At 39.4% G+C, this 26,813-nt stretch overlaps 1 protein-coding gene across 1 annotated transcript in view; it reads left to right on the top strand.

The window, feature by feature from the left end:
• DTHD1 (death domain containing 1) overlaps positions 1-22,553 on the top strand; it is a 62,494-nt gene extending 39,941 nt beyond the window's left edge. The window contains 3 exon segments of the mRNA XM_064582011.1: positions 19,480-19,510; positions 19,513-19,536; positions 22,234-22,553. Coding sequence (XP_064438081.1) covers positions 19,480-19,510; positions 19,513-19,536; positions 22,234-22,553 — 375 coding nt within the window.
• Positions 22,554-26,813: the final 4,260 nt, after the last annotated feature.

Genomic DNA, 26,813 nt, shown 5'->3' on the forward strand with positions numbered 1-26,813 from the left:
TAAATGAGAAGATCCGGAACTATGGAAAATTTTTACATTCACAGGCTCTTCAATTCTACTTAGGTTTTTTTAGTTGTAATCATTTACAGTTATTTTAAGGTTCAAGAATAACATGGAATTTCATATCCCATTGCTGGCTGTGAAGAAAGCAGAATTTACCAGGTGTATGCTTTTCAAATGAAACTGGATAAGAGAAATCAGAGTTTTGTTGGCTTTTGTGTGCGTGTGTGTGTTTGACAGGTGGTGGGTGGAGGGGAGGCATCATGAACCTCATGGTGATTTTGGAATTTTCTGTAACTTAGTTTCATGCTTTCCTCACTAGAGTTAATTGTAATAACATGTATATTGCTTTATGCTCCACCCCTATCAATTATAGAAGAAAGACACTAAAATCTTGGTAAGTAGAGATATGTCCATTTTTTTTAACCTGTGAAAATTTTACAAAGCCTTCTCCCTCTTTCCATTGTTGCAGTTATAGCTCTCCTTGGCTCTTCCTTGACCTGCCTTCCATGACTGCAATCTTACCTTCCTCTAAGCCATCAGAATGACCTTCAAAGACAGCCTTGACCATACCACTGAAAAATCTACCTTATATTGTATATGAGATATTTAAGGAAGAAAATGATCAAAACTGGTTTAGCAGAAACAGGATCCTTTTTTGGAAGGGGCTTTGCCCACCAGTATAATCATAAGAGAACCTTTCCCTTCTCTTGCTGCTCTCCTTCCTCTTTATCTACCCCTCCTTTTTCTCTTTCCTCCCCCCTCTTTCTCCCTTCTCCTCCACTCTTCCCCATCTCTTCCCCCTTCTCCTTCTCTGTTCCTTCTCCCTCCTCCTCCTCATTCCCCCTCCTTCACTGTCTGTTCATACAAGGAAAGGTTTTCTCTGCTCAGCAGACAGTATAAGTAAACCAGGAATTGTGCTCCATATTGTCTTGTGGATTTCAAGAATTCTTTTACATAGGAAACACATAAATTCTTCCCTCTCTGAGAAAATTTTAACAAAATTAATTGATATGTTTACATGTATTCTAAAATCGTAACATTTAGTAAGTAAAAAATGATGTTCATTAATTCAAACAATTTCCAGTTCATGAACTCCAACTGTAATGTTTTTCTGTAGAAATATCAGCCAATATGTCAATTAATGATTACTAATTAAATGCCAGCTATATATGGGATATTACCTAAGACCTAAAAGATAATAGTAATAGTGGTCAAAGCCCTAGCTTTTGGAAATTACAATCCAGTTCAGGAAGTAAAGCATAAACACTTCAAAAGTTATAAAACAATGCAATAGATAAATAATAATTGACTACAACAATCTAGTAACATCACAGGACAGGAACTGATGATTAACTGCAAGTGAATGGCCAAGATGGTAAGTTCTAGGACACTTCAGAGAATGGGGAAGCATGGAGCAGTTTGTTCAAGGGAAAATAGCTGGAGAATGGCAAAGCTACTGTTGGAATCCAGTTTGTCTGATTCCAATGGTGGCACTCCTCACTGTGATACCTAGAGTCTCCTTCGGTAACTGAGTTCCTCAGGGCTGGAAGCAGAGATCATTCCATTTTGCAATCCCCCATCTCCCAGGTATGGATTCAATAATGTTCTGTTGAACTGTTTAACGAATAAATGAATGCATGCTGGGGAAATTGATAAAAGAATTGAAGGAGGAGACTTTATAGCCCACAAAAGCTTTACGTGTTTGCTTTTCCCCCTAATGGTTAGTTACATTTAGCAGAAGCCTACCATGCCTTCAAAGGAATGACTAATGTGGGGATTTTACAGTTGTGGCCAAACCTGGAAGGAAGATGTTTGTGGCTATCCAGGCCTTTCCTTGTAATATTCATATCACTCTTTCTGTTGGAAAGGCTACTCCTATCTATAAGCCAAAAAAACAAAACAAGGCAAAAAAAATCAGGAAACTCGAAAAAAATTCTACAAAAGAATATTGGAATTAGATATTAGCATCTAATTCTAGAATCTAGAAATTAGAATACGCCAGAAAAAAACAATGCTCCAAGCTGAACAGGCACCTTGACAGTCTTCAGGACTGACAAAAACGCATTGGGATTATAATTTAAAAGTGGAACAATAAAGAGGATGTAGTTTATATAAATTTGAATGGTGTTGCGTACCTTTGATTTGCTGAGCTGCTTGTAAAATCAATAGTGTCGTGATAGACATTGGGGAGGGTATGTGCTATGGTGAGCGCTGTGAATTGTGTAAGACTGTTGAATCACAGAACTGTACCTCTGAAACAAATAATACATTGTATGTTAAAAAAAAAAAAAAAGAAGAAGACAGTAGGAAGGGAAAAATGAAGGGGGGGAAATTGGAGGGGGAGACGAACCATGAGAGACTATGGACTCTAAGAAACGAACTGAAGGTTCTAGAGGGGAGGGGGCTGGGGGGATGGGTTAGCCCGGTGATGGGTATTAAAGAGGGCACGTTCTGCATGGAGCACTGGGTGTTATACGCAAACAATGAGTCATGGAACACCACATCAAAAACTAATGATGTAATGTGTGGTGATTAACATAACATAATAAAAAAGAAAATAATTCAAATAAAAAAAAATCAGTAGTGTCTCCCACATAGCTACATTTATGGATCAAAGGCATCTGCTTTTGCCAGAATTGCTTGGAATAGTGAGCAAAGTTGCAAGTATATTAGCAATAGTTAACATTTACCCAGTGTTTGCTGTGTGCCGGACATGTTGGAAGTGCTCTGTATATTTTACATCATTTGAACTGCTGTATATGTACCATTTTGCCCTTTGGTAGATTAAAAAAAATGAACATGGAGACACTAATTTCAAAATTATATTTATCTATTCCAGACTGATTTTGACAACTTTTTTTTATTGACTCCATGTATGTCCTATCTATAGTTCCGGAGTTATCCAGAACCTTGCTCATGTTACATCTGCAGCCATCCCTGAAAGCCCCTTCCTTCCATCTGTCCCAGCTCCTTACATCAGGTGGGGTTTCTTGAATTGGTCTATCTGGTTACCAGCGTCCTGAAGGTGTCTCCCTTCATGACTGACTTCTTCAAAGGCTGAGAAAGATTTATTCCCATCCTCTTGACAAAGCCATGATCAAATTAAAGCCCTAAATAAAAAGAGCCATTTTCTAAGAAGCAATTGAAAGAACTAATGGAAAAACAAAAACATAAGCTTGGCTGCAGTAAAATGAACACAGGCTTAAGACTAAGAAAGACCTGAGCTTAAACAAAGATATGGATTGGGATTTCTTCTGGGATTGGTAGCAGTCTGATTTCATTTCCAAAAAAAGTTAATTTCTAGATTTTTCTCCAAGCTAGACCACTCTAGGTCAACTCATCTTGCTCTAAACCTGTTTTTTTTTTTTTTTTCTCCCTCTCTCTCTTAATCTTACGTCTCTGTGGGTTTATGCTGGTCTTCAGATTTCTCTGTGTAGAAGCACTTCCTTTTATTGTGTGGACCAAGCATTTCTGCCAAAGCCTTCAGGAAGTTCTACACTGACTGTACAATGACAATAATAACGTTGAAAACAAGAGGATATGTATTGACTGTTGTTGGTGTCTTTTATTTATTTTAAAAGTTTATGGGGGGGGTAGGGATTTTCAAAGGCCCACAAAAATAGAGAAAATACATAATGAATTTACATGGACCCATCATCTTGTGCCATTTTTAAAAAAGATTTTATTGATTTATTTGAGAGAGAGGGAGAAAGAGAGAGCAAGCATGAGCAGGGGGGAGGGGCAGAGGGAGAGGGAGAAGCAGGCTCCCCACTGAGCAGGGCTTCATCCCAGGACCCTGGGATCTTGACCTGAGCCAAAGGCAGATGCTTAACAGACTGAGCCACCCAAGCGCCCCTGCCATTCTTGTTTCACCTAATACCACTGGGTTTTTTTGTTTGAATCTCTTAAAAGAAATCACTTAAAGCTAATGTATCACTTTACCTGTAAAAAAATTCTGTATGTTTTCTAAGAGGGTAAGGATTTTAAAAAAACACAGTACCATTGCTACACCCAATGATATTAGCAATTATTAATTTAACAGCATCTACCACCCAGCCTATGTTTTATATTTACCTACTAACTCAATTTTCTCTTTCTATAGTGAATTTGTTCAAAAACAAGGTTCAAAAAGTGCCCACAGATTGTATTTGTGTGTGTCTCTGTCACAATTGAATTTTTAGTGTAGGTCATGTCCTTTATGGACTTTATTTCGATCTACCCTCAGCATACTTTAGAGGCAGGATCCATGGTCTCTGCCTCAGAGAGTTTAGTAAGAGAGTGTAGATGACTTGCCTGGACTTGCACCACCTCCCAGGGCCAGAGGCTGTGCTAGGACCCAGACTTCAAAGTCATTCCTGTTTCATACTGTTCCATGTCCCCTTGTTCCTTGAGCAAGCCAGATCCTTGCTTACTTTACATCTGCCACTTTTATTACCATGTCATATTGCCTCTCATATCCCTTGCCCCTTCAGCGTGTTTGGCAATTCTAGACCTTTCAGAGAGCCAGACTGGTTGGACCTTTTGTTGAAGCTAAAATAGAGCTAAAATCTTGAAATAGAGCTGCCATAGCCTCGGATGGTGGTTTCCCTTGTTATTTGGGATTTTTCTGCTTCTGAGGCAGAAGCAGACTTTCTCTATCATCTTGGTGTTAAATGCATAGTCACTTCTGAACAGCTCAGTAAGGTCCTCTGTCTAACTCATGTGGTGACAATAGTTCATAACACCTCATTTCAGAGCAGAGATAATTGCTATCCCTTTCATATGATGAAGGCTCCAGCTTTCTCTGGCTTAGGTTATAAGTTCACATTCCTTGCTTTTTGTGATGATTTATAATTCAGATTCCCTCAAAATATTCGCTATGGTTTTAAAAGAACAAAAATACTTCCCATATATGTTTACAGTAAAAGATATGATTCCCAGCAGATAAAAGGGAATGTTCAGTTATAATGCTTTTTCCCAAACTGCAAGAGCTTTTTTTTTTCCTTTTTTTTTTTAAGGATGGTAACACACCAGCTTTAAATAAAATGGATTCACATGGTGAGGAAGTTATTTGCTCTCTAATCCTTTCCCTGACCCTCTGAGTAGATCTCAGGTTAATGTTAGCATATTTTCACATCTCTCTAACACAAAAGCTTCCCTGTTAATAAGCAGAGGACAATTCTTAGGCTCAGAAATCTTGGTTGGCAACAGAATTCAATAGTATTGCTTTAATTGTATTTATTTTTAAGGTTTCCATGTGGTTATATAAGCGAAATTATTTTTCCACTTATGACTAAAATACCAGTTTCTTTTAAAAATGCATTTGTGTAGGTTAAAAAGAGTAATTTTAAAGAGAAAAATATTAAGTAATGACAGCTATTATTTTGAGTACTTCCTACATACAATGTCCTGCTTTAAGTTACATGCTAGAACTCAGTGTTTCTGGGGCACCTGGCTGGCTCAGGGGTAGAGCATATGCCTCTTGATCTCGGGATTGTGATTTCAAGCCTAACTTTGGGTATAGAGATTACTTAAAATAAATAAGTAGAAATTTTAAAAAAAGAACTCAGTGTTCCCTTCAATGGCTCTATGAGGCAGGTAACATGCCCATTTTATACATGAGGAATTTGAGGCACAAAGGGAATACTTTAAGATCTCAAGTTTAATAAGTAGTACGATTAGGCTGAGCTGAGCTCTTTCCATTCACCTAATACTGGCTCCCAGTCCAGACCGGTAAAGTCGATTTATGTAAATGGTGAGCATAGCACAACAAGTACTAGAATGGTTGAGTGAACATCTTGCCTTACACTTTTTTTTTTTTTAAAGATTTTATTTATTTATTTGAGAGAGAGAGACTGAGAGAGAGAGCACATGAGAGGGGGGAGGGTTGGGAGGGTCAGAGGGAGAAGCAGACTCCCTGCCGAGCAGGGAGCCCGATGCGGGACTCGATCCAGGGACTCCAGGATCATGACCTGAGCCGAAGGCAGTCGCTTAACCAACTGAGCCACCCAGGCGCCCCACTTTCAACCTTCACTTTACATACAAGTTTTAACTTACAGGTTAAAAAATAAAGGATCTGTATTCTTACAAGTGTTAATTTAAATATTTTTGGTCAAATTATTTTACCTCTCTAGACCTCAGTTTTCTCATTTGTAAAGTAGACATAATAACAACTATCTCACAAGGTTGTAGATAGAGTAGACTATACTGAGGTTATATGATATACTTTAAATGGTTAGAGTAATTATCCGTACATGGTAAATAACAAAAAATAGTAGCTGATATCATTATCTGGAGGCACTATGATTCACTGTTTAAGTTAGGGCTTTAGACAGACCTAGGTTTCAAGACCATGTTACCTTGGAGAAGTTACATCTGGGAAACGGGGATGACGGTTATTCAAATTATTGTCATGGGTTTGGAATGAAATAATAATAGTTCTGTATTTGTCTGTCATTTGTCCTGCTTGGTATTTTCTGAGCTTCTTGGATCTGTGGTTTCATCTCTGACAATCATTTGCAGAAATTCTCACTATTATTTCATATAATTCTTCGGTTCCTTTATATATTTCTTCTCCTTCTGGAATTTCTATTACATGTATGGTTTTTGTAGTTCCTTAGTTCTTGGATATTCTGTTTATCTTTTTTTTTCTTCTCTTTCATTTTTAACTTTGTGATTTCTGTTGAGAGATCCTCAAGCTCAGGAATTCCCTCCTCAGCCATACTGATATGGCTGTTACAGTGTTTTTGTTGATGAATGTTACAGTTATATTCATCTCTGTTACAGTGTTTTTGATCTCTAGCATTCTTTTTTGGTTCTTCCTCAGAATTTCCACCCCTCTGCTTACAGTGCCCATTTGCTCTTATGTACTATCCACTTTTTCAGTTACAGCCCTTAGCATATTAATCCTAGTTTTGTAAAATTTTTGGTCTGCTGGTTCTAACATCCTTGCCATATCTGAGTCTGGTTCTGATGCTTGCTCTGTTTCCTCAAATTGTGTCTTTTTGCCTTTTAGTATGTTTTGTCATTTTTTTCTTGATAACTGAACACACTGTACTGGGTAAAAGGTACTACTGCAAATAGGCCTTGAGTAATGTGGTGGTAAGGTTTGGGTGAGGGGAGGTGTTCTATAGCCCTATGATGAGATCTCAGTATTCAGTGATCTTGTACCTCTGGACTATGAACTTCACATGAGTCCCTCAGTCTCCCTCCTAACTTCCCCATTCTGGGGAGCAGGATGTCTAGAGGAGGGTGGAGTTGGGCATTTCCCTCCTCTCCCCCGTCAGTTAGACTCTAATAAAACCCCAGCAGATTAGGCTCTGGCTATATAGTTTCTACTAAGAACTTTCTACTAAGTTCTACAGAACTTTGTGGTATATTTAAAAGTGGTTCTTTCCCCCTTCTCCCTGCTGGAAGCAGGGGGAATTTTTCTGAGCTTTCACTACGAGAACCTGGTAGAAGTTCATGGAGGTAAAATTCACAAAAGTGTGTGAGTTCCCCTTGACTGAGTCTCTCTGAAGTTTTTTTTTTTTTTTTTTAAGATTTTTTATTTATTTGCGAGAGAGAGAATGAGAGACAGAGAGCATGAGAGGGAGGAGGGTCAGAGGGAGAAGCAGACTCCCTGCTGAGCAGGGAGCCTGACGTGGGACTTGATCCCGGGACTCCGGGATCATGACCTGAGCCGAAGGCAGTCACTTAACCAACTGAGCCACCCAGGCGCCCTCTCTGAAGTTTTTAACTCTTAGATCTGTTCACATTAAGCCTCCAGCAATTTGTCAATTATAGTTCAGGTTTCCTTACCTGGCACTGCATCTGGAGGCAGTTTCTGCTCTGGTAAGCTGTGATTCTCTGTATTCATCTGTCAGTCTCTTCAATTTTGGGGACAGAGGTTTGCCCTGTGACCTCACTTGTCTGATGGATCTAAAAAGAGTTGTCGATTTTTTCAGTTTGTCAGCATTTTTACTTATTAGGACAAAGTGGCAACTTCCAGCCTCTTACATGCCTGACTGGAAACTAGAAGTCTAGCCACTTCTTCACACCGGTACGTCCTCGCTCCACATTGATACTGGCTCAGCTTTGATTTGGTGTTACCTTGCATGCATAACTGCAGCACAAAGTTTTATGCTGACATTAATCATTTGTACCAGATTACTTCTTTGATCAATATTCTATCTAACTTATTTACAGTGCAAAGCCATTAAGAATTCTGTAGAAACTGTACATTAGAAAGATTGAGAATATACAATTTGCTATTATGATGCAATAAATGAACTCAAGTTAAGCAAATGGCAGCAATTACTTAGTTGCAGAGACCTCTATGCAAGATAAATCAGTAAAAGTAAGCAGTGAAAGCCAGTATTTAGTTATGGTATCTTAAAAGCTTCTGGTAAAATCTGTGCTAAAGATACACAGAAACATTCTAATTATATATACTTTCCTGATCTATTATTATTCATACACTTTTACTTGGATATCTTCTAACTACAAAATAAATGACCCATTTACCAGAAAAATCTGCAGTAGGTATGTGGAGGTAGAAAGGGTGTGGGAGTTAAGACTGGATGGAAGAATTGTTGCCACAAGATATCATAATAATTAACCAGTGAAAGTCTCTTCATGCAAAAGTGCCCATAGGGTAAATATAAAATAATAACATCAGCATGGCATTTTTGTTTGTTTGTTATATTTCACTGATGTCGTTCTGCGGTGCTAGGTGACATCCATGCTAGATGGTGCTTTAAGTGTCAGAAAGTTTTCACATTACTTTACATAAAAACTGGCTCTCTAGTAGAGACCCTGAAAAGTAGTAGACAGGTAGAAACTAAAGAGAAAACCTCCACTTATTATTTCTATATCTGCCCATAGCAATAGTATTATTGTGGGTGCTCTTAGAATTAGCACCTAATAGTAATTTAAAATAGGATATTCCTTTTTAAAAAATATTTTATTCATTTATTTGAGAGAGAGAAAGAGAGAGCAGGGGGAGGAGCAGAGGGAGAGGGACAAGCAAACTCTCTGCTGAGGGTGGAGCCTGACGTGGGGCTTGATCTCATGACCCTGAGATCATAACTTGAGCTGACACTCAACCAACTGAGCCACCCAGGTGCCCCCAAATAGGATATTCCTCTGGAATTCAAAGATAGCATCATATTATGGCATTGTTTCCACTTAGCACTTCAAAATATGTGTGAAATAATGGGAAGGATTTATAATTGTTCTGACCACCCCCCCTTTTCTTACTTTTATATTAAGTTTTGTGGATTATTGTAGTGATTTCTGCAGGAATTTCACCCCATCATCCTTGCTGAACTCCCTCATTTGATGCAAGTTTGTCCTAGGCTGGAAGGGGGGGCGGATGCACGATGATGACTTATGTTATCAAACAAATCAGCCCTAGAGGCAACTGTCAGGGCAATTGTTTGCACTGCCTTGTTTCTCATTCTTGTTTTCAAGCACATGTTTCTAGAGTGAGGTTAACTTAGTTAACACCGGCACCATCCTAAGCATCCTGAAAGCACAATAGAGTGAGGGTGAATCCTGGCCAAGATGGAAACTTTGTGTTTCTAAGCCCTGTCAGAGACTAGGTGGTCCGCAGTGCCTGACCCCGGTGAGACTACCGGAAAAGACAGGGTCTCCAGGATTTTTATGTCATGGCAACACTCAGATCAAGTCTTGCTATACATAAAGCTATACTTAACAGGATTAGCTTTAGTTACAAATGGATCTTTGGACAAGCATCTATGTATTTGAATTTGGGAGGTGTATAAAGCCTTTCTGCATGCAACATGAGACTCTAGTTCTGTAAGACAGGGGTGACCAAAAAGAGTGACTTTTGTCAAGCACCCACGGTGTGCAAGGAACTCAACTAAGCTATTCCATTTTATTCCAATGAAAGTGCATTATTTTATTTCATTCAAAGCTCACTACAAACCTAAGAAGTAGATAAGATGAGGATAGAAAATTTAAGGGTTAGGAAACTGAGGCATGAATTGACTCTCAGGAACCAACAATTGACAGAGTGGGGTTTAAGCTCAGAAGTATCCCAGAGCCTGCATGCTCAAGCAGTCTTGTATTAGGGAAAGAAAGCACCAGCTTTAGAGTTAATCACAGCAGGGTTCAACCCTCCACTCAACTCTCTGAGGTCCCAGCCATGAGACCTCAACCACTCTTGAGCCTTGCTATTGTCACTGATCAGAGAGGAAAACAGTAAGAGCTCCTTCATTTTCCTCACAGTATTTTGGGCAAAGATAGATGAGATAACCAAGAAGAAAAAGAATTTGTAAATAACAGTGAAGCAGGCTCAATTTTGAGAGTTTCAGACTTGCCTAATAAATGGGTGCTGAGGGTTTACCAGCTTAGAAGATTTTTATATGAAAGTTGAGGTACTTTCTGGGTAAGAAACTAACCTGTGTTTACTGGGTCTGAAATAACTGAGTAAATGTGATATGATCAGACAGACTTCCATTTGTGGGGGTCAGGGTGGATTTGCCTAAAAACACACATACATGCTTATATACAGTTGCCCCCTTGCACAATGTGGGGACTAGGGGTGTTGGTCCCTGTACAGCTGAGAATCCCTCAAAACTTAACTGCTAATAACCTACTATTGACTGGATGCCTTACTGATAATAGTTGATTAACACATATTTCGTATGTTATATGGATTAATACTGTATTTTTACAATGAAGGGAGCTATAGAAAGGCAAATATTATTAAGAAAATCATTAGGAAAAGAAAATTCATTTACTGTGCTATATCGTATTTATTGAAGAAATTCATGTGTAAGTGGATCTGTGCAGTTCAAACCTGTATCGTTCAAGGGTCAACTGTATATTAAGTATATAAATATATTTTATTAAACACATATAAATATGTATTAACTATTCTGTGTTAAAGACACAGCATATTAATATATATTTGAAGCATCAGAAACTATCAGAATCGAGTGCCATAGTTATTAGTGAAATGTGTTTCTCAGTTCAGCCCCTTGGATCCATGATTGTGTCCTAAAGAGAAAGCTTTTATTTTTATTTATTTTTTTTTGAGGGGCTTTTTTAAAAAAATTTTATTATGTTATGTGAGTCACCATACAATACATCATTAGTTTTTTGATGTGGTGACCCATGATCCATTGTTTTCATATAACACCCAGTCCTCCATGCAGTACGTGCCCTCCTTAATACTCATCACCAGGCTAACCAATCCCTTCACCCCCCCCAAAAAAACCCTGTTTGTTTCTCAGAGTCCATAGTCTCTCATGGTTCATCTCTCCCTCCAATTCCCCCCCCCTTCATTTTTCCCTTCCTTCTCCTAATGTCCTCCAAGCTATTCCTTATGTTCCACAAATAAGTGAAACCATATGATAATTGACTTTCTCTGCTTGACTTATTTCACTTAGCATAATCTCCTCCAGTCCCATCCATGTTGATGTAAAAGCTGAGTATTCATTCTTTCTGATGGCTGAGTAATATTCCATTGTATATATGGACCACATCTTCTTTATCCATTCATCTATTGAAGGGCATCTTGGCTCTTTCCACAGTTTGGCTATTGCAGACATTGCTGCTATGAACATTGGGGTGCATATGGTCCTTCTTTTCACTACATCTGTCTTTGGGGTAAATGCCCAGTAGTGCAAATGCTGGGTCATAGGGTAGCTCTATTTTTAAATTTTTGAGGAACATCCGCACTGTTTTCCAAAGTTTTAATTAAAAAATGGAAGACCTCTTTCACTAAACTCTGTGACACATCAGGGCACAGTCAATATTACTTTACTGTCATGTAACACGATGGGTAGGGAGCTGCTTTCTTCATTCCATCACATTGTACCACAGAGCATACATACTAGGAGGGTTTAGGGTGGCCACTAGTGGAGAATTGCTTTGCATTGGAAAAAATGAGGAACAACCATGAGCTCCGTACGGAGCCAGTCGGGATGCGTCGGAATAATGGCAGAGCCGCAGTGGAACAAACCTACGGCTAACCACTGGTGTGCAACAGCTCTGCTTATATGATACCCCTGGAGCAAGAGTGCAGGATGGGTAGAAATCATCATGGCACACTCATTATAGTGCACATGGAAGCCCCGGGAAGGGAGACAGTTGTGTCCACAAAAGGAGCCCGGGTGGCTGCATTGCCTGGCTGAACATCGAGGGGTAGCTAGTGGAACAGTGTGGCTGCCAAAAGAGTAAAGCCTGTGAGTCTGCTCGGAACACTTGGAGAGGACTGTGCCAGAAGCTAGAGTTTCTGGATGAGGAGGTGGACACCAGAGCTAAGTCATCTATGTCACCCCTGTAAGGTAATGTATGAATTAGCCATGATTATGACTACTATATTCCTACAGTGTAAGGTATGTGAGAAGCAAGCCGAATTTCCCTTTGGTCCTGGTATTAGAAATCTTTGTCATTTTTTGAATAAAGCTATTTCTTTCATTCTTCTGTGCACTCGGTAGGATCCATTTGGGGTACAAGTTGATAACTGGTGTAGGTCCTACTTGACAGTGTTTTTCTAAGGGCAACCACCATATTTCAGTATCAGAGTCACCCAGTTGGCTTGGTATGAATATGGCCTTATCTGAGGCCAACTGAATCAAGCTGTGAGCTTATTTTTTTTTTTTTTGCCTTTTATTTCAGATTAATTTTCATGAACACTAAGGTTTGAGAACTTCTCCTTTATTTTCTCAGTGAGTAGAAGATAAAACCCCTTGCTGAGAGAGTGGCAGTTAGAGGCGAGGTAGAGGTCTTGCAAAGAGTGGTAAACGTTTGAAGTATCCAAAGTAGGGAATGGTGGAAGAATCTTCAGGGATACGTAAAAACATTCTTGAGCAGCCCTGGTCCCTGCTGAAACTGAAGACCTTAAATTTATGATGATAACAATCCTCAAGATTGTCCACAGAGGGTCCTCATGGCTATGACATATTTATTGAGGTATGGTCTGGCAACCGTTTGGTAAATATAAGTACTGATATAAAAGAAGATACAGAAAAAGATATAATAGGTTCTATGAGCAGCAAGTCCATAAAGAGGTATTAAAAATGATTAGAGAAGACAACTGAAGGGGCGTCTGGGTGGCTCAGTTGGTTAAGCGACTGCCTTCAGCTCAGGTCATGATCCTGGAGTCCTGGAATCGAGTCCCACATCAGGCTCCCTGCTCAGGAGGGAGTCTGCTTCTCCCTCTCACCCTCCTCCCTCTCATGCTCTCTGTTTCTCATTCTCTCTCTCAAATAAATAAATAAAATCTTAAAAAAAAAAGACAATTGAGGTGATACAAACTTTATTTAATACTTCATGAAGTGGACAGTCTCAGAGAACTACAAAATGGGGCAGAAGGCAAAAAAGCTTTTATAGGATGACTAAAGAATAAGGAAGAGGCAAATGGAAAACATCTGATTGCCTGGGGCCCCATAGTCAATCTTGTTTGAGGTGAGAGGCCCAGAGTTGGCTTGGAGTTTGGGGATTGGCTAGTTGGATATACTACATTTCTGGTCAAGCAGTGCGTTTACAGGGACACAAAAATTATCTAAGTTTTGGTTTTCTGACTTTGCACCCTGGGCAGAAGCATCTCCATCATGGGCCTAAAGATTTATTCAAACAGAAGCACAGTCATGTCTTGAAAGGGGCCTCAACACGCAGAGCTCTCGTTGACAGCTGGGTCTCCATTTTGTTGCTGCTTCTCTGCTCACATTGATGCTGTAATTCTGGAGTAGCAGGAAAAATACAGCCGTTGGTCATCATCAAACTATCAGAACCAGGGAAAGTGGAAGCACTGGAGTCTAAGGAAGATTTCAAGCAATTCCTGCTTCTAATCATCAGCAAGATGCAGGAGGACATAACATCTTGCACTTGAGTGCAGGGGAGAGCTTATATGTAGAATAGGAGCACGCTGTGGAAAATGGAAGGTCTGCTCATCCAAATAAAAACCCATGCGAAGGCCTCGGAGGAAAGCACACTGGATCATCTTTAGAACCCAAAAGATGGAGTTGAGGAATGAACAAACAATGCAAAGAAGGCCAAAGAGGAGGCCAAAGAGATTCTAAAGATGGCAGTGAGGTATTGATTGACCTAGTCTAGGAGACCGAGAAAAGCAAACAAATCATCTTGGAGGATCGGCAGTTTACAGCCGGTGGTTTCGGGTCAACTGATGGAGATTGACACCATAGAGAAGCTGAAACTAGAGAGCCTTCTGTGTTTTCTCGTCCTTTTTGTCTTCTCTGTCTACATGCTGTCCTCACTTATACTATGTTTCTGTTATGGTTGGTCTGTGGTTGATGACTTCAATATGAATTTGGATTGCTAAATGTTTTGTTTGGGAAAGTTCTTTTTTTTTTTTTTTTTTTGAAAACGCTCTCACACAAGAGATTTAGGGCCTAGATTGTAAACTCTTGCAGGAACTGGATTTGTTCCTGAAGTCTGGTTATTTCTAAATGTCGAGGTGCTTTGCTCTTTCTTGTGTGACTGGATAGCTCCCCAGAACTTTAGGTCTGGGTGTGACTCATGAGACTCAGAATTGGATTTCTCCAGCTCTGGAGGCACTGAAGGAGCTACATTACTTCTAGAAGACAACTCCATGCAACAAGTACTAAAGAAGCTGAACAAGGGACCAGACCTCAGCTGGGGATGTGAATGGGGCGTACATGGCTAGTATGGATGAATCAGAAGAAGGAGCAGATGATGGTATTGTCTATATTTTGAGACTTTAATTTCTGGGTGAGACCAAAGGAGGAGAGGGTGTTTTGTTCAAAATTTAAATTTCATGTGACACACTAATTGACATAACCCATTTGGTCAGTTTGTTTGGACAAGCCTGACTCAGCTTTATTTGACACGTAACCTAGAACAGAAGACAAGATCTTGGTATTCTATACAAGTTGATGGAATCCCCTGATGCATTTCAGGGGATTCTGGACATGAAATGAAAGAGATATTTACAGAGGCTGTTGAGGGGCTGGGGAAGAAAAGTGAGGACTGTCTACATTGGACCCTACACTGGACAGGGAATAGGTATCTTCAAGGTTCCGTAAGTAGTCCAGCCATAAGTTCATTTACATAGCAGAACTGATAAGTATTTGGGGTCAAAACCCTACTATGAAGGGAAAAAAGTTGCCATGTTAATAAAGCTACTTATTTTCTTGAAAAAGAAAAAGGATACAATAAAGTACTGAAAGCCAAGTTGGGGAGAGAAAACAGGCATATATGAATGGCATTAACAACAACACAAGACAATATTATGTTAAAAGATAAATTGAATGATAGTAACTAACTTCCCAAATATGAAAGCAGGGATGAGAGTAGTTGATAAAAGAGGTGAAATTTGACTGGTGCCTTAAAAATATGGTAGGATTTGTAGGAGGAGATCATTCAGGTCAAGAGAAGATGTCATCATATAAACAGTTTATACTACCCTATGTATACAATACCATTTCAGTGCTGTGAAGAATTAATATAGGAACAAGATGCCTTTTGGTTCTCAAAGACATTCCAATCTAATAAGTAGAGCCAAGACTGATCATAGCAGGTTCTTGGAGTGCTGAAAACATAACGAAGGGAAGCTTTTGAAGGTGCCATGGGAAATAATGTTGGGTAAAATAATAAATGTGCTCAAGTCCAATTTTTTGGGCTGCACCCAAAAAGATCAAGATGGCACATATATGAGCTCAACTAAAAAATGGTTCGCTTGGTTTTAAGAATTCGGTAACAGGGTTGTATTTAGGCAATGCGGAAAGAATAATAACTGAAGGAGTCTTAACAACAATGGCCTATAAAATTCGAGACACAACACCATTTCAGGTGTGAATGGCTTTCTTTCCTTCCAATTTTTTTGGACCACTTTTTAGTTAATGAGGCCTTCACTGCACTTAGTATAAATAAGACACATCTGTATATATCTGAATTACTTATAATTTTATACCAATGCCTTCGCGAGGCTAATGGTGAAGGGAAAACTGCTACTTACACCCCACTACACTCTTTTACAAGGTAGGTGTGTATTACGGAGAGCTTGGGAGCCAGGTTTAGATTTTGCCAACAATCTTCCTGAGCAGTGACATGTTCCACATGGCATTTAAGAAATGGTATTCAGCAAAATAAAATACACAATATTAATATAAAAGCAGGTAACCTTAGAAGAATGGCAAACCTTCCTTCACCCAATAGTAGAAGCTGAGAAGATGCAACAGAATGACACCTTTGGATTAGAACAGGGAAGAGAGGAAAGTAGGAAAAAATTAGAGTCAGGGCCACCAAGGAAGGCATCCAGGGAGCCACCTTTGATACTGGGAATCCATGGGAGGGGATACGCCATAGGACAAGCAGAGGCTTCTCTGTTCTGCCTGGAGCTGACCCTGAGCACTAGTGAGATTTGAAAGGTGGTATGCAAGGCAAAAATAGTGCACAGAAAAAATCATGCAAAAACAAAAACAAAAACAAAATAAAAAAGGGAAAGGGAAGAAAAAGGAAGTGAAGGGAGCACTGAACGTCCCTGATGAAGAGGCCAATTGGGAGATCAGCATAGTGACTTCAAGTCTAAAAGAGCCAGAGATTTCCATGCTCCTCCAACCCACTACTTTTATCGTTGGGCGCCAGAAGGACAGGGCTTGAATTTTCAAGTATGTGAAAAAATACATATCCTTAAACAGTAGACTCACTCTCAGTGCATCAAAATTCTATGTGACACATTTCTGAAGAAAGAAGGACTGAGGGAGGAAATTTATTTATACAAAGAAATAACAGTGTCTCTTGTCTCAGGCTCAATCCAGGCCATGTGCCCTTTGATGGGAAAGATAGAATCTGCTTCACTGTTTAAATTGCTATTTCTCATTTTTTGTTTCGTGAGGTTTAAGCACATAGTTGATGTTTCAAAAATTATGTGCACTTACTTTTCAATTCCACAATATTAATACACTTGAACTTTTGTTGTTCTTATGCTATTTCCTAATTTCCCCCATTAAAGCTTCTCAATGGAAATTTTATATACATGTTTATGTGATGACTATGACAAGAATACGATATTCAGATTTAACCACTTGTATTGAAATCTCCCTATGAACCAGCAGTGTGCTATGTTAGTTAGCGTAACAGACTTGGATTATCCTTGTATCATTGCTGTGAAGTAAGTGTTTTTAAAAAAGTTTTTATTTTGAGAAGTATTGAAGCATATGTGAGGATTACCTTTGATCAGGCACTTGGCAATTCAATAGTTTAGAGAGGAAAATATTCAAATATAAGAAAAATTTCACCTCTTATCTTAAATGGCAGAGGCATTTGCCTTTGAGAACATTCTTACAGGAAGGAGGCATTTATAGCTAATGACATTTTCCACATAAAAATTGGTGCCATTGAATATTGTATGGGTATGTTGTCATTAAAAATTAACTTTGGGCGCCTGGGTGGTTCAGTTGGTTAAGCGACTGCCTTCGGCTCAGGTCATGATCCTGGAGTCCCGGGATCGAGTCCCACATCGGGCTCCCTGCTCAGCAGGGAGTCTGCTTCTCCCTCCGACCCTCCCCCCTTTCATGCTCTCTCTCTCTCAAATAAATAAATAAAATCTTTAAAAAAAATTAACTTTGAGGGGCACCTCGGTGGTTCGGTGGGTTAAGTGTCTGCCCTTAGCTCAGGTCATGATCTCGGGGTTCTGGATCGAGCCTCATGTCAGGCTCCCTGCTCAGCGGGGAGTCTGCTTCTCCCTCTCCTGTTGCCCTCCCCACCTCGTGTGCTTTCTCTCTCTCTCTCTCTCTCTCAAATAAATAAATAAATAAAATCTTTAAAAAATTAACTTTGATTACCAGTCTTAATTTTCTGAAATCCTGTATGGCTCCTAATATATTAGCTTATATGCTTTTATGTGTATATTATTTTGACCATTTGGACAGTATTAATGAGAAATACTAGCTTTTCAACAACTTTATTGTTCATACCAGTACCTTAAGTAGGATCACTGAAATATTCTTTACTGTGCATGCATGCAAAGCTTGGTTCCACTGTAAATTACTACCGTAGCATTTTCTGTCACAAGTGCATCTGCATATAAGTAAATCTATGTCAGGTTTTATAGACAGCTTTTTAAAAACCTACATGAAGCTTGGAAAATGATTTGTAGAAGGTATTTCTTTCCTTCAGGATTGTCTGTATTTTCCAAAATGTTCCAAATAATTAAAAGGTATTTAAACTCACTCTATTAAAAAAAAAAAGGTTTTTATTGAAATAATTATGGATTCATAGGAAGTTGGAAAATAGAGAGGTCTGGGGTATCCTTTACCCCATTCTCCTTAGTGGTTACATTTTACATAACTATACCACAATATCAAAACCAAGAAGTTGACATTGATATAATGCATAGATTGTGTAACCACTGCATTCAAGATACAGAACTATTTTATCACCACAAAGATTTCCCTTGCACTACTCCTTTATGGTCATCTCCCACCATCCATAACTCCTGGCAATTTCGAATCTATTCTCCATCTCTATAATTCTGTAATTTTAAGAATGTGATATAGATGGAATCATAGAATATGCGACCTTTTAAGACTGGAGTTTTTCACTCAACCATTGGGCAGAGGCCCATGCAAATTATTGCTTGTATCAATGATCTGTTCCTTTTATTACTGAATAGCACCCCATAGTGTGGATGTCCCATAGTTTGTTTAACCATTCACTACTGCAGGAAATTTTAATTATTTCCAGTTTGGGGCTGTTACAAAGCTGCTACAAACATTTGTATACAGGTTTTTGAGATTTTTTTTTTTAATAAATCACATTTCAGAGCTGAGACCAGAGAGGTAAAAAAGGTAAGTAAATTTTTTTTTTTAATAAATCACATTTCAGAGCTGAGACCAGAGAGGTAAAAAAAAAAAAAAACTGAACAGTTTTCCAAACCCAGATGTTGTTCCTTTATCTCCTGTGTTGTTTCCATGATCCCATATTCACTGAGAACAAACTATTCTGCAGACAGTGGAGAAAAGTAATAATTATGTATTTGAATATTCTTGATAAAATATTGGTTTCAGAAAAATATCTGCTTAAAAACGTGATTATTTTTGGCATCATGTATGCACTTTAGTTCACTCATTCATTCCCAAAAATTATTGTTAGAGAACCCAGGCCTCGTGCTGAGTGCTGGGGCAAGGTGCCTTCCCCATCAGGGCTTTAATAAAATATTGCATTTGTTGCATACAGGTAGCTTGCTCTATGTTTGTTGGTCTTAACAGTTTCAAATTTTAGTTGGAAAATATTTATTCAGAGTTAACGTGACTGCTATACTAATATTTAAACGTGTAGTCTTACATTTAAATTCATTGAAAGATTTGGGTTAATGTATTTTGCCTTATCTTAGGAAAGCAATTGCTGAGCATGCATGCACACATACACATTCTACTTTTGCAAGGTGTGCAATTCAGTACTTCTTTCAAATATGGGTAAGGTTCAGATGGATTTTTATTTGTAGCTTGTTCACAAATTAATGAGTTCTTCTGCTTATTCTGTGTCCTTTTCCTCCAATAGCATAAAAAATTGATCAACCATCCACAGAGTACCAAAGAATTTCTACCGATCCTGTAGGTATGAAATATTTGCTCAGTCCTCCTTACAGTGGCACTATTTTTCCTCATATATATGTGAATCATTGTATAAAAAAAGGAGAAAGTGACTTTGCAATTAAATAATCATTATGTTTATTAGCCTAATAGATGAATTTCCTTTGGAAGTCATGCACATATAAACCAAAACATTCTCAAATATGGGTGTAATTAAAATTTTTGAAATCTACAAGAAATATGAATCCTGCTAAGGATTATTTTACTAAGATAACTAAGTAATTGCTTACTTTGGTAAACAACTACAGTTAGTTCTGAAATGTTGACAATTAATTTGTGAATCAAAGTGTGGTCTCTTCAACTCCACATTTGAGGCCAGTAGATTTTACATAGAGGTATGTGGGTATGAAACCACAACAAAGGAAACATTTGATAGTTGATTGTGGTTATGCATAATGCAATTATATAACAGTGATGTAGACTTCAGGGTAGAATTTGACATTTTTATTCTATTTCAGCCTTTAAAACAATTCATTTTATAGTGTTAATGGTCACTAAATAATTTATTGATCTTCAGATCATTTATTATGTGATCTTGGTCTTGAAAAGATATCCTCTTTCTGATCTTCCTAGCACCCTCCTAAATACAACTCAGAGCAAACAACTCTCAGCCTGCATCTTCTCTGATTTCTAGAAAGCATTTCACTCCTTCTCTTGGGTGCCACAGCCTGCCCTGGTTCTCCTCCTCCCTCTCTTTCCCCTTTGTTGACTCTCTTCCTCCTGATTCTGCTGAATTACTACTTCCTCTCCCAGGCCTCTTCTTTCTCTGTCCTCTCCCCTCAATGAATTCAACTTTTACTGCCCTAACCATCTCCTCTGATGTGAAATATCCCAGCTCTGTAGGATGCCTGGGTGGCTCAGTCGGTTAAGTGGCTGCCTTCAGCTCAGGTCATGATCTCCGGGTCCTGGGATGGAGCCCCGTGTTGGGCTCCCTGCTCAGTGGGGAGTCCGCTTCTCCCTTTCCCTCTACCCTTACCCCCACCCCTCTTGTGCTTGCCGGGAATATTGTATTTAGGAAAAAGATTTTTTTTTTTTAATGGGTTTGTTAGCTGCTATAAAGGCTTGAATGGTGTGCAGAGCACAGAGTTAGTTGATGACATCTGGCATAGTTTCATAACCCTGGACATCTCGGTAGTTGAGTGTAGGGTGAGTAAAGCAGGATTGGCAATTGATAAATTGATAACGATGAAAGCTAAAAAGGACAACAGATTCCAAGGTGGATGCAAGGCGGTTGTTGACGTACATAGCTGATCATGAGGAGCAGCATGTGCTTCTAATAGTATGAAGGTATGTGAGACCCAGTAGAGATGAGTGACGGTCATCAAAGGACTCGCTGTGTCAGTGACAGGGGCAAGAAGCATATTAAGTAGGAGGAACAGAACAGAGCTGTGGAAGTTTAGGAAGTAGTGGTCAGCAGTAATATTGAGAAGCTGATGCCTTGGAGGGAGATGAAACCTGAGGATTGGCCACGAAAGTCAGTTTCTTATGTGGAATCACAGGTGATTGATGTCAACAAGATTAAGGAACAATGTGGTCGGAGCTGTGACTGATTATCAACAGGGTTACTGATGCTGCTGCCAGCCAATGGCAGGAGATAGAAGATGTGGATGGGGAGAGGAGGCCTGCCCGTCCATCATGAGCCTATATTGCACGATGGAAGCAGAATGTTGATTTGAAAGTAATGGAGACTCCATTTCCTGGGTAGCTTTCCCAGAAAAGTGGCATGATTCATAATGTAAATTTATGCACAATTTCTGTGAGTAGGTAGATGGAAGGAATCATGGAGTCAGAGGTGGCAGATGCAGAATTCTTACCTCCCATCAGACCAGGCAAGAGTTATTCGGAGAATGGTGCAGGCTGGGTCACAGAAGCTGGGAGATGGGGGGGCTCAGGGGCTTTACTGGGAGTGATGGCTCGGAGTTACACAAAGAAAAACAAATAAACAACCAACCAAACAAGAGAAAAATGGAATCATGAGTTTAGGTGGTAGACGTGAGTCACAGGATAAGGGAAGGGGTATGCTGAAATACAGGATATATTCAAAGGAGAGATTTGTGGTTGCAAATAGTCCAGCGGCCAGGGGAAATGTTTTGGCGTAAAGGACCTTCCACAGAACTGCTCTTTGGGTTGGATCTTGGTGAGTTTGTGTGTGCGTATAGTTGGGGCTGGTGGTGAGAGGATTGTGTAGCTGCTGGTACAATTTATGCATCAGATTAGTACTAATAAAGAAAAAATTTTTTGAACCTAGAAGTATCCTTTAACATAGTGCTACTCAAAGCATGGTTAAGAACCCCAATGTCAACATCACCTCAGAGTTTGTTACAAATGCTCAATTTTGCCCCTATCTAGTTTTACTTAATTAGACTAGCTGGGGCACAGCCTAAAATCCATTTTAACAAGCCTTCCTGGATCTCAGGGGAGTTAAAATCTGAGAAGCATTTCTAGTCTTAGGCAATCAGTCATTCCCTCCGGGGAGAAGACCCCAGAAATGGCAGGGATCCAAAGGCTTTCAACAGTCCACTGGGCTGGTTCCACATCTTTCCACCGTTAGAGGCCAAACCAGAGAGCCCTTAGACTTCCCGGGACAGAGGTGCGGAGGGGGGGATCAGCACTGCCCCCGGGAAAGAGTCCTAACGTGACATGTTCCACGTGTGCCTGGCAGAAGCCCTGTGGGACAACCTGCTGCACTGGCTGGCCGAGGAGCTCTCCAAAGAAAACGCCGCGAGTCTCTCCTTGTCCCTCCCTCTTAGCTGCAGCACCATTGAGCTCATCAGACTGAAGAACCCTGGTGATCTCACAGAACAGATCCACGAACTTCTTTGCTTCTGGAAAAAATCACTTCCAAATTCCACCGACAAAGCTCGCCTTCTGGCTCGTCACCTCCACAAGATTGGCAGGAGCGATCTTTCCGAAGAGCTCAAATTCAAGTGGGGAAAGAAGGTGTTCATGGAGCCACAGCAGTGGTTTGATTCAGCAGAGTAACACCAGGTTGCTCTTTCTTTTGCCCTAGAGAAGGGTGGTAGCTGGTTTTAAGGAGATATCTGTCAACATTTTACTAGCAAGTTTCCAAGTCAAGTTGTTTGAACTGAGTCTTTGATAGATGTGCTATTTGAGACAGATGGAAAACACTAATCAGATCATAAAAAGCATTCTTGGGTTTGAGGGCTCCTTTGTGGTTCAGAGATGTACGTTCTACAAGAATTATTGTCTTGAGTTCAGCCAAGTTTAATAGCATTTGTAATAGAGTTTGCTGTGTTTACATTTTAATAGCAGAGGTTGTTTTCTGAGTGGGAGGGAAAGATATGATATACAGAATCCCCCTTTTTTATTGTTATCTACATAAAAGTAAACTAGTTATGCAGGACCCCAAGCAACTAATTCACATTATGCATATACTGTGGAGCCTGCAGTTAACAATACAAAATAAATTGGGTTGCGGAGACCTGATGCTGATGATAGTAAATCAGTAAGAAAATAGACAAATTTGAAATAAATTAAAAGTAGAATAACATCAGCCATTTGCTGCCACAAACTTTTCTTTTATTAAGAAAAAGGACCTTGGAATAGGGAAAATCTTATTATTTTATTATTAGAGAAATGAGGCAGTGCAGAGAAAGTGAAGTATCAGTGAAAGAATTTAGGGCCTTTTTAACTTAGGAAAACAACTTACTCTTAAATCAGTTTTCATAGAAATCTTATTATATAAGCCCTATATATGTTCGTCGTTAAAAAAACTATAAAAAACACAAAGCTAAAAGAAAAAAAAATAACGATCAGTAAAGCTCCTCCATCACTGATAATCCCTGATAATGCCTGGTGCATAAGCTTTGAGACTTTAGTTTTAGCTAAAACAATGTGATATGAATGGGATATTACATTCATACTACCATTCCATTAATGCAAAACCATCAGAGCCTTGGCTTGTCAGCATCAGTTGTGATTAGTTTTGATTATTGAATACCAGAAAATTAATGAAATCACATGAAAAATTAAACACTTATATGGATCTGAATTTTAAAGGCAAGATTTCCTTTTACAAATTAACCAAGGACCTAGATATCTATTTGGCTACATATTGAAAAAGAGGATTCCTGGGCGGCTGGGTGGCTCAGTTGGTTAAGCGACTGCCTTCGGCTCAGGTCATGATCCTGGAGTCCTGGGATCGAGTCCCGCATCGGGCTCCCGGCTCAGCGGGGGGTCTGCGTCTGCTTCTCCCTCTGACCCTCTTCCCTCTTGTGCTGTCTCTCATTCTCTCTCTTAAATAAATAAAGTCTTTAAAAAAAAAGAAAAAAGAAAAAGAGGATTCCAATTTTCAAATACATTCCTATTAAGACACATTTTGTTGGTCAAGATATGTATTATTTTTACATGTTTCCAGAAAGGTACAATATTTTTCATGTGCTCTTGGAATGAAGGAAACAGGCTGAAATGTTCATTGTTTTTCTGACTACAAAGTAGCAGAAAAGTAGAGTTGTTTATTGCCTGTAATGAGCCAGGCTCTTTATGTTTATCCCTTTACAAGCATTGACTTATTTAATCCTTCCGACTGCTCTGTGAGGTAGGTACACTGTCCCAACTTACAGGAGAGGAAAGGAGATTCAAAAGATTGAGTGCCTTGCCTAAGGTCATGAGTGAGTGAAGTAGCCAGGATCCCTGTTCCAACACTAGAGACTATTATGAACATTTTAGAGTATTTTCTTTCAGTTTTTCTTTTTTTCCTAGAAGGAAATGTTTCTACTGCTATGTGTATGGATGTATATAAATACACTCACCTGTGTGCTCACATGCACACACATACTATCTATAAATCCCCTTACACATACTGCCACACTCATCCCCCTCCTTACTCATGCATTTCTTCTCACACCCCCTTCCACGTCCTCATCTCTCTCACACCCAGGCACCATCACCCATACGTACACACACCCGCCCACACACCTCTCACAAACACCCTGGAACACATCTAACTATCCCGTCAGGGTACCCAGTCTTACATCCTTCTGTGCATCCTCACACGTACGCGTGCATTGTCACAAACACACATCTTAGCACACAGCCCACTCCCACCTCTCACACACACTTATTCCCAATCAGCCCCTCCTACAAATTCTCACTAACATACATACTCCACAGACATGCACACACATAAATAACACATATTGCCTGTGCACCTTCACAAACACCCGTTCTTCTCACACACAAATCCAGTCCCATACTTCACATATATACCCTCACAGGCACCCATCCCTTCACACACACACACACACACACACACACACACACACACACACACATTCTGATACATCTTTCCAGGATTAAAAAACAGGCATATATTATTGCAATGGTAAAACAATATAAGGGTATGTATATATAGAAACAAATGGGGCATCTCTTGGGCACTGGCTCTCACCTAGGTTATCAAAGGAATCAGTCTGATCGGTAGCCAGTGCCTCGTGCGGTCAGTGGGCCACACACCCCCCCCAGGCACCCTGCTCTCTGTCAGCTGACCTGTATGGATCTCATCAGCGGTGCCTCTGGCTTCTTGTTGGGTTTGGGTAATGGAAACCCCAGCAGGAGACTGGGAGAAGAGAGAAGAATGAGTTGGGTTATTCCTGTCTTTCTCCCTTCAAATTCACTGAAGGCTGTAACCTTCACCCAAAGGCCACCACTCCTCTCCTCTCTGGGCGACTATCTCCTGGGTTTTGGGATCTGGTCCTCCTCTTGTCTCTTCAGGTCTCAGGGAAGCAACAGCTTTATTGCTGCCCTATCCCTTGTGGCTCCCCTACCCCCTGACCATCCTTTAAGATAAAGCCTCCTTTAATTATTCTGAGTATTATCATATATTTTGTATCAAGACTCTGATACTTCTCTCTCTCTCTTCCCCTCTCTCTCTATATATATAAATGATTTTTTTCAGAATGAGGGTCATATATTATATATATATATGATTTTTTTCAGAATGGGGGTCATATATTATGCATACAACTTTAAATATTACTGTCTTTTATTAAATTATGAACATTTTCTAATATATTTAAGTGTTTTAATAGCTGCAAAATATCCCATTTCATAGTCATGCCATTTTAATATTAGCAGTTTTTGAAAATTAAAAAAATAGAATCATGCAGTATATATTCTCTTATGTCTGGCTTTCTTTTTTTTTTTAAAGATTTTTTATTTATTTGACAGAGAGAGATACAGCAAGAGAGGGAACACAAGCAGCGGGAGTGGGAGAGGGAGAAGCAGGCCTCCCGCCGAGCAGGGAGCCCGACGCGGGGCTCAATCCCAGGACCCTGGGACCATGACCTGAGCCGAAGGCAGACACTTAACGACTGAGCCATCCAGGCGCCCCTATGTCTGGCTTTCTTATATTCAGCTTTATGTTGTTAAAATCCATCCATGTTGTTCATGTGGCAATACTTTGTTTCTTCTCCTTAGTACTTCCTTAATGCATACTAGTCCATTATATGGATATACTGCAAATTACAGATCTATTCCACTTACAGATGAACATTTCAGTAGATTCCTATTTGGAGCTATCATGAACAGTGTTTTGTGAACATTCCGTGCATGCCTTTTAGTGGACATATATATTTATTTCTTCCAGATATAAACCCAAGAGTGCAATGATTGTTTAACCATAATTAATTTAAACTTTCTCCTTTTGTTGTAACTCAGGTGACCCTTCTTTTCATACAAATAATGGCCATTATTCTACACATACTGCAATGGCCATTTTTCTACACATGTATGTGGATTATTATTTCATCAGGATAAATTTTTTGAACTGGGATTACTTGCTAAAAGCATTTTAAAGGCTCTTGATATACATCACCAAATTGCCGTTTTATATCCTAACCATCAGGTTATGAAGATTCTTAGGAAAACACTATTTTTAAGAATTCATAAAAAGGAATTAACTTGAGGCACATAACATGAAATTCTACAGACTACGTAAGCCTGGATTGTCTTTAGTTGCTCTACTGAGAAAAAAAATTTTGGCCTAAATTTTTTACAGTAATTTCCCTACCAACTGATAGAGTATATTCCATTGACTTTGCTATTTTAGAAAGCATCAGAGGGAGAAATAATACATCAGACATGTGGACAGATTCGAGAATGTCAGAGAGCTCATGGGGTCAAAATGTGGCCAAATTCCAATGCAAGAAATGTTAAATAAATTCATTTGTTCAATAGATATATATTGATCACAAGCTCTGGGTCTGGCAATCTTTTCAACAC

Source organism: Mirounga angustirostris, unplaced genomic scaffold, assembly GCF_029215605.1.
Source record: "Mirounga angustirostris isolate CCGP_5_RB_7025 unplaced genomic scaffold, mMirAng1.0.hap1 SCAF_2, whole genome shotgun sequence".
Taxonomy (NCBI): Eukaryota; Metazoa; Chordata; class Mammalia; order Carnivora; family Phocidae; genus Mirounga; species Mirounga angustirostris.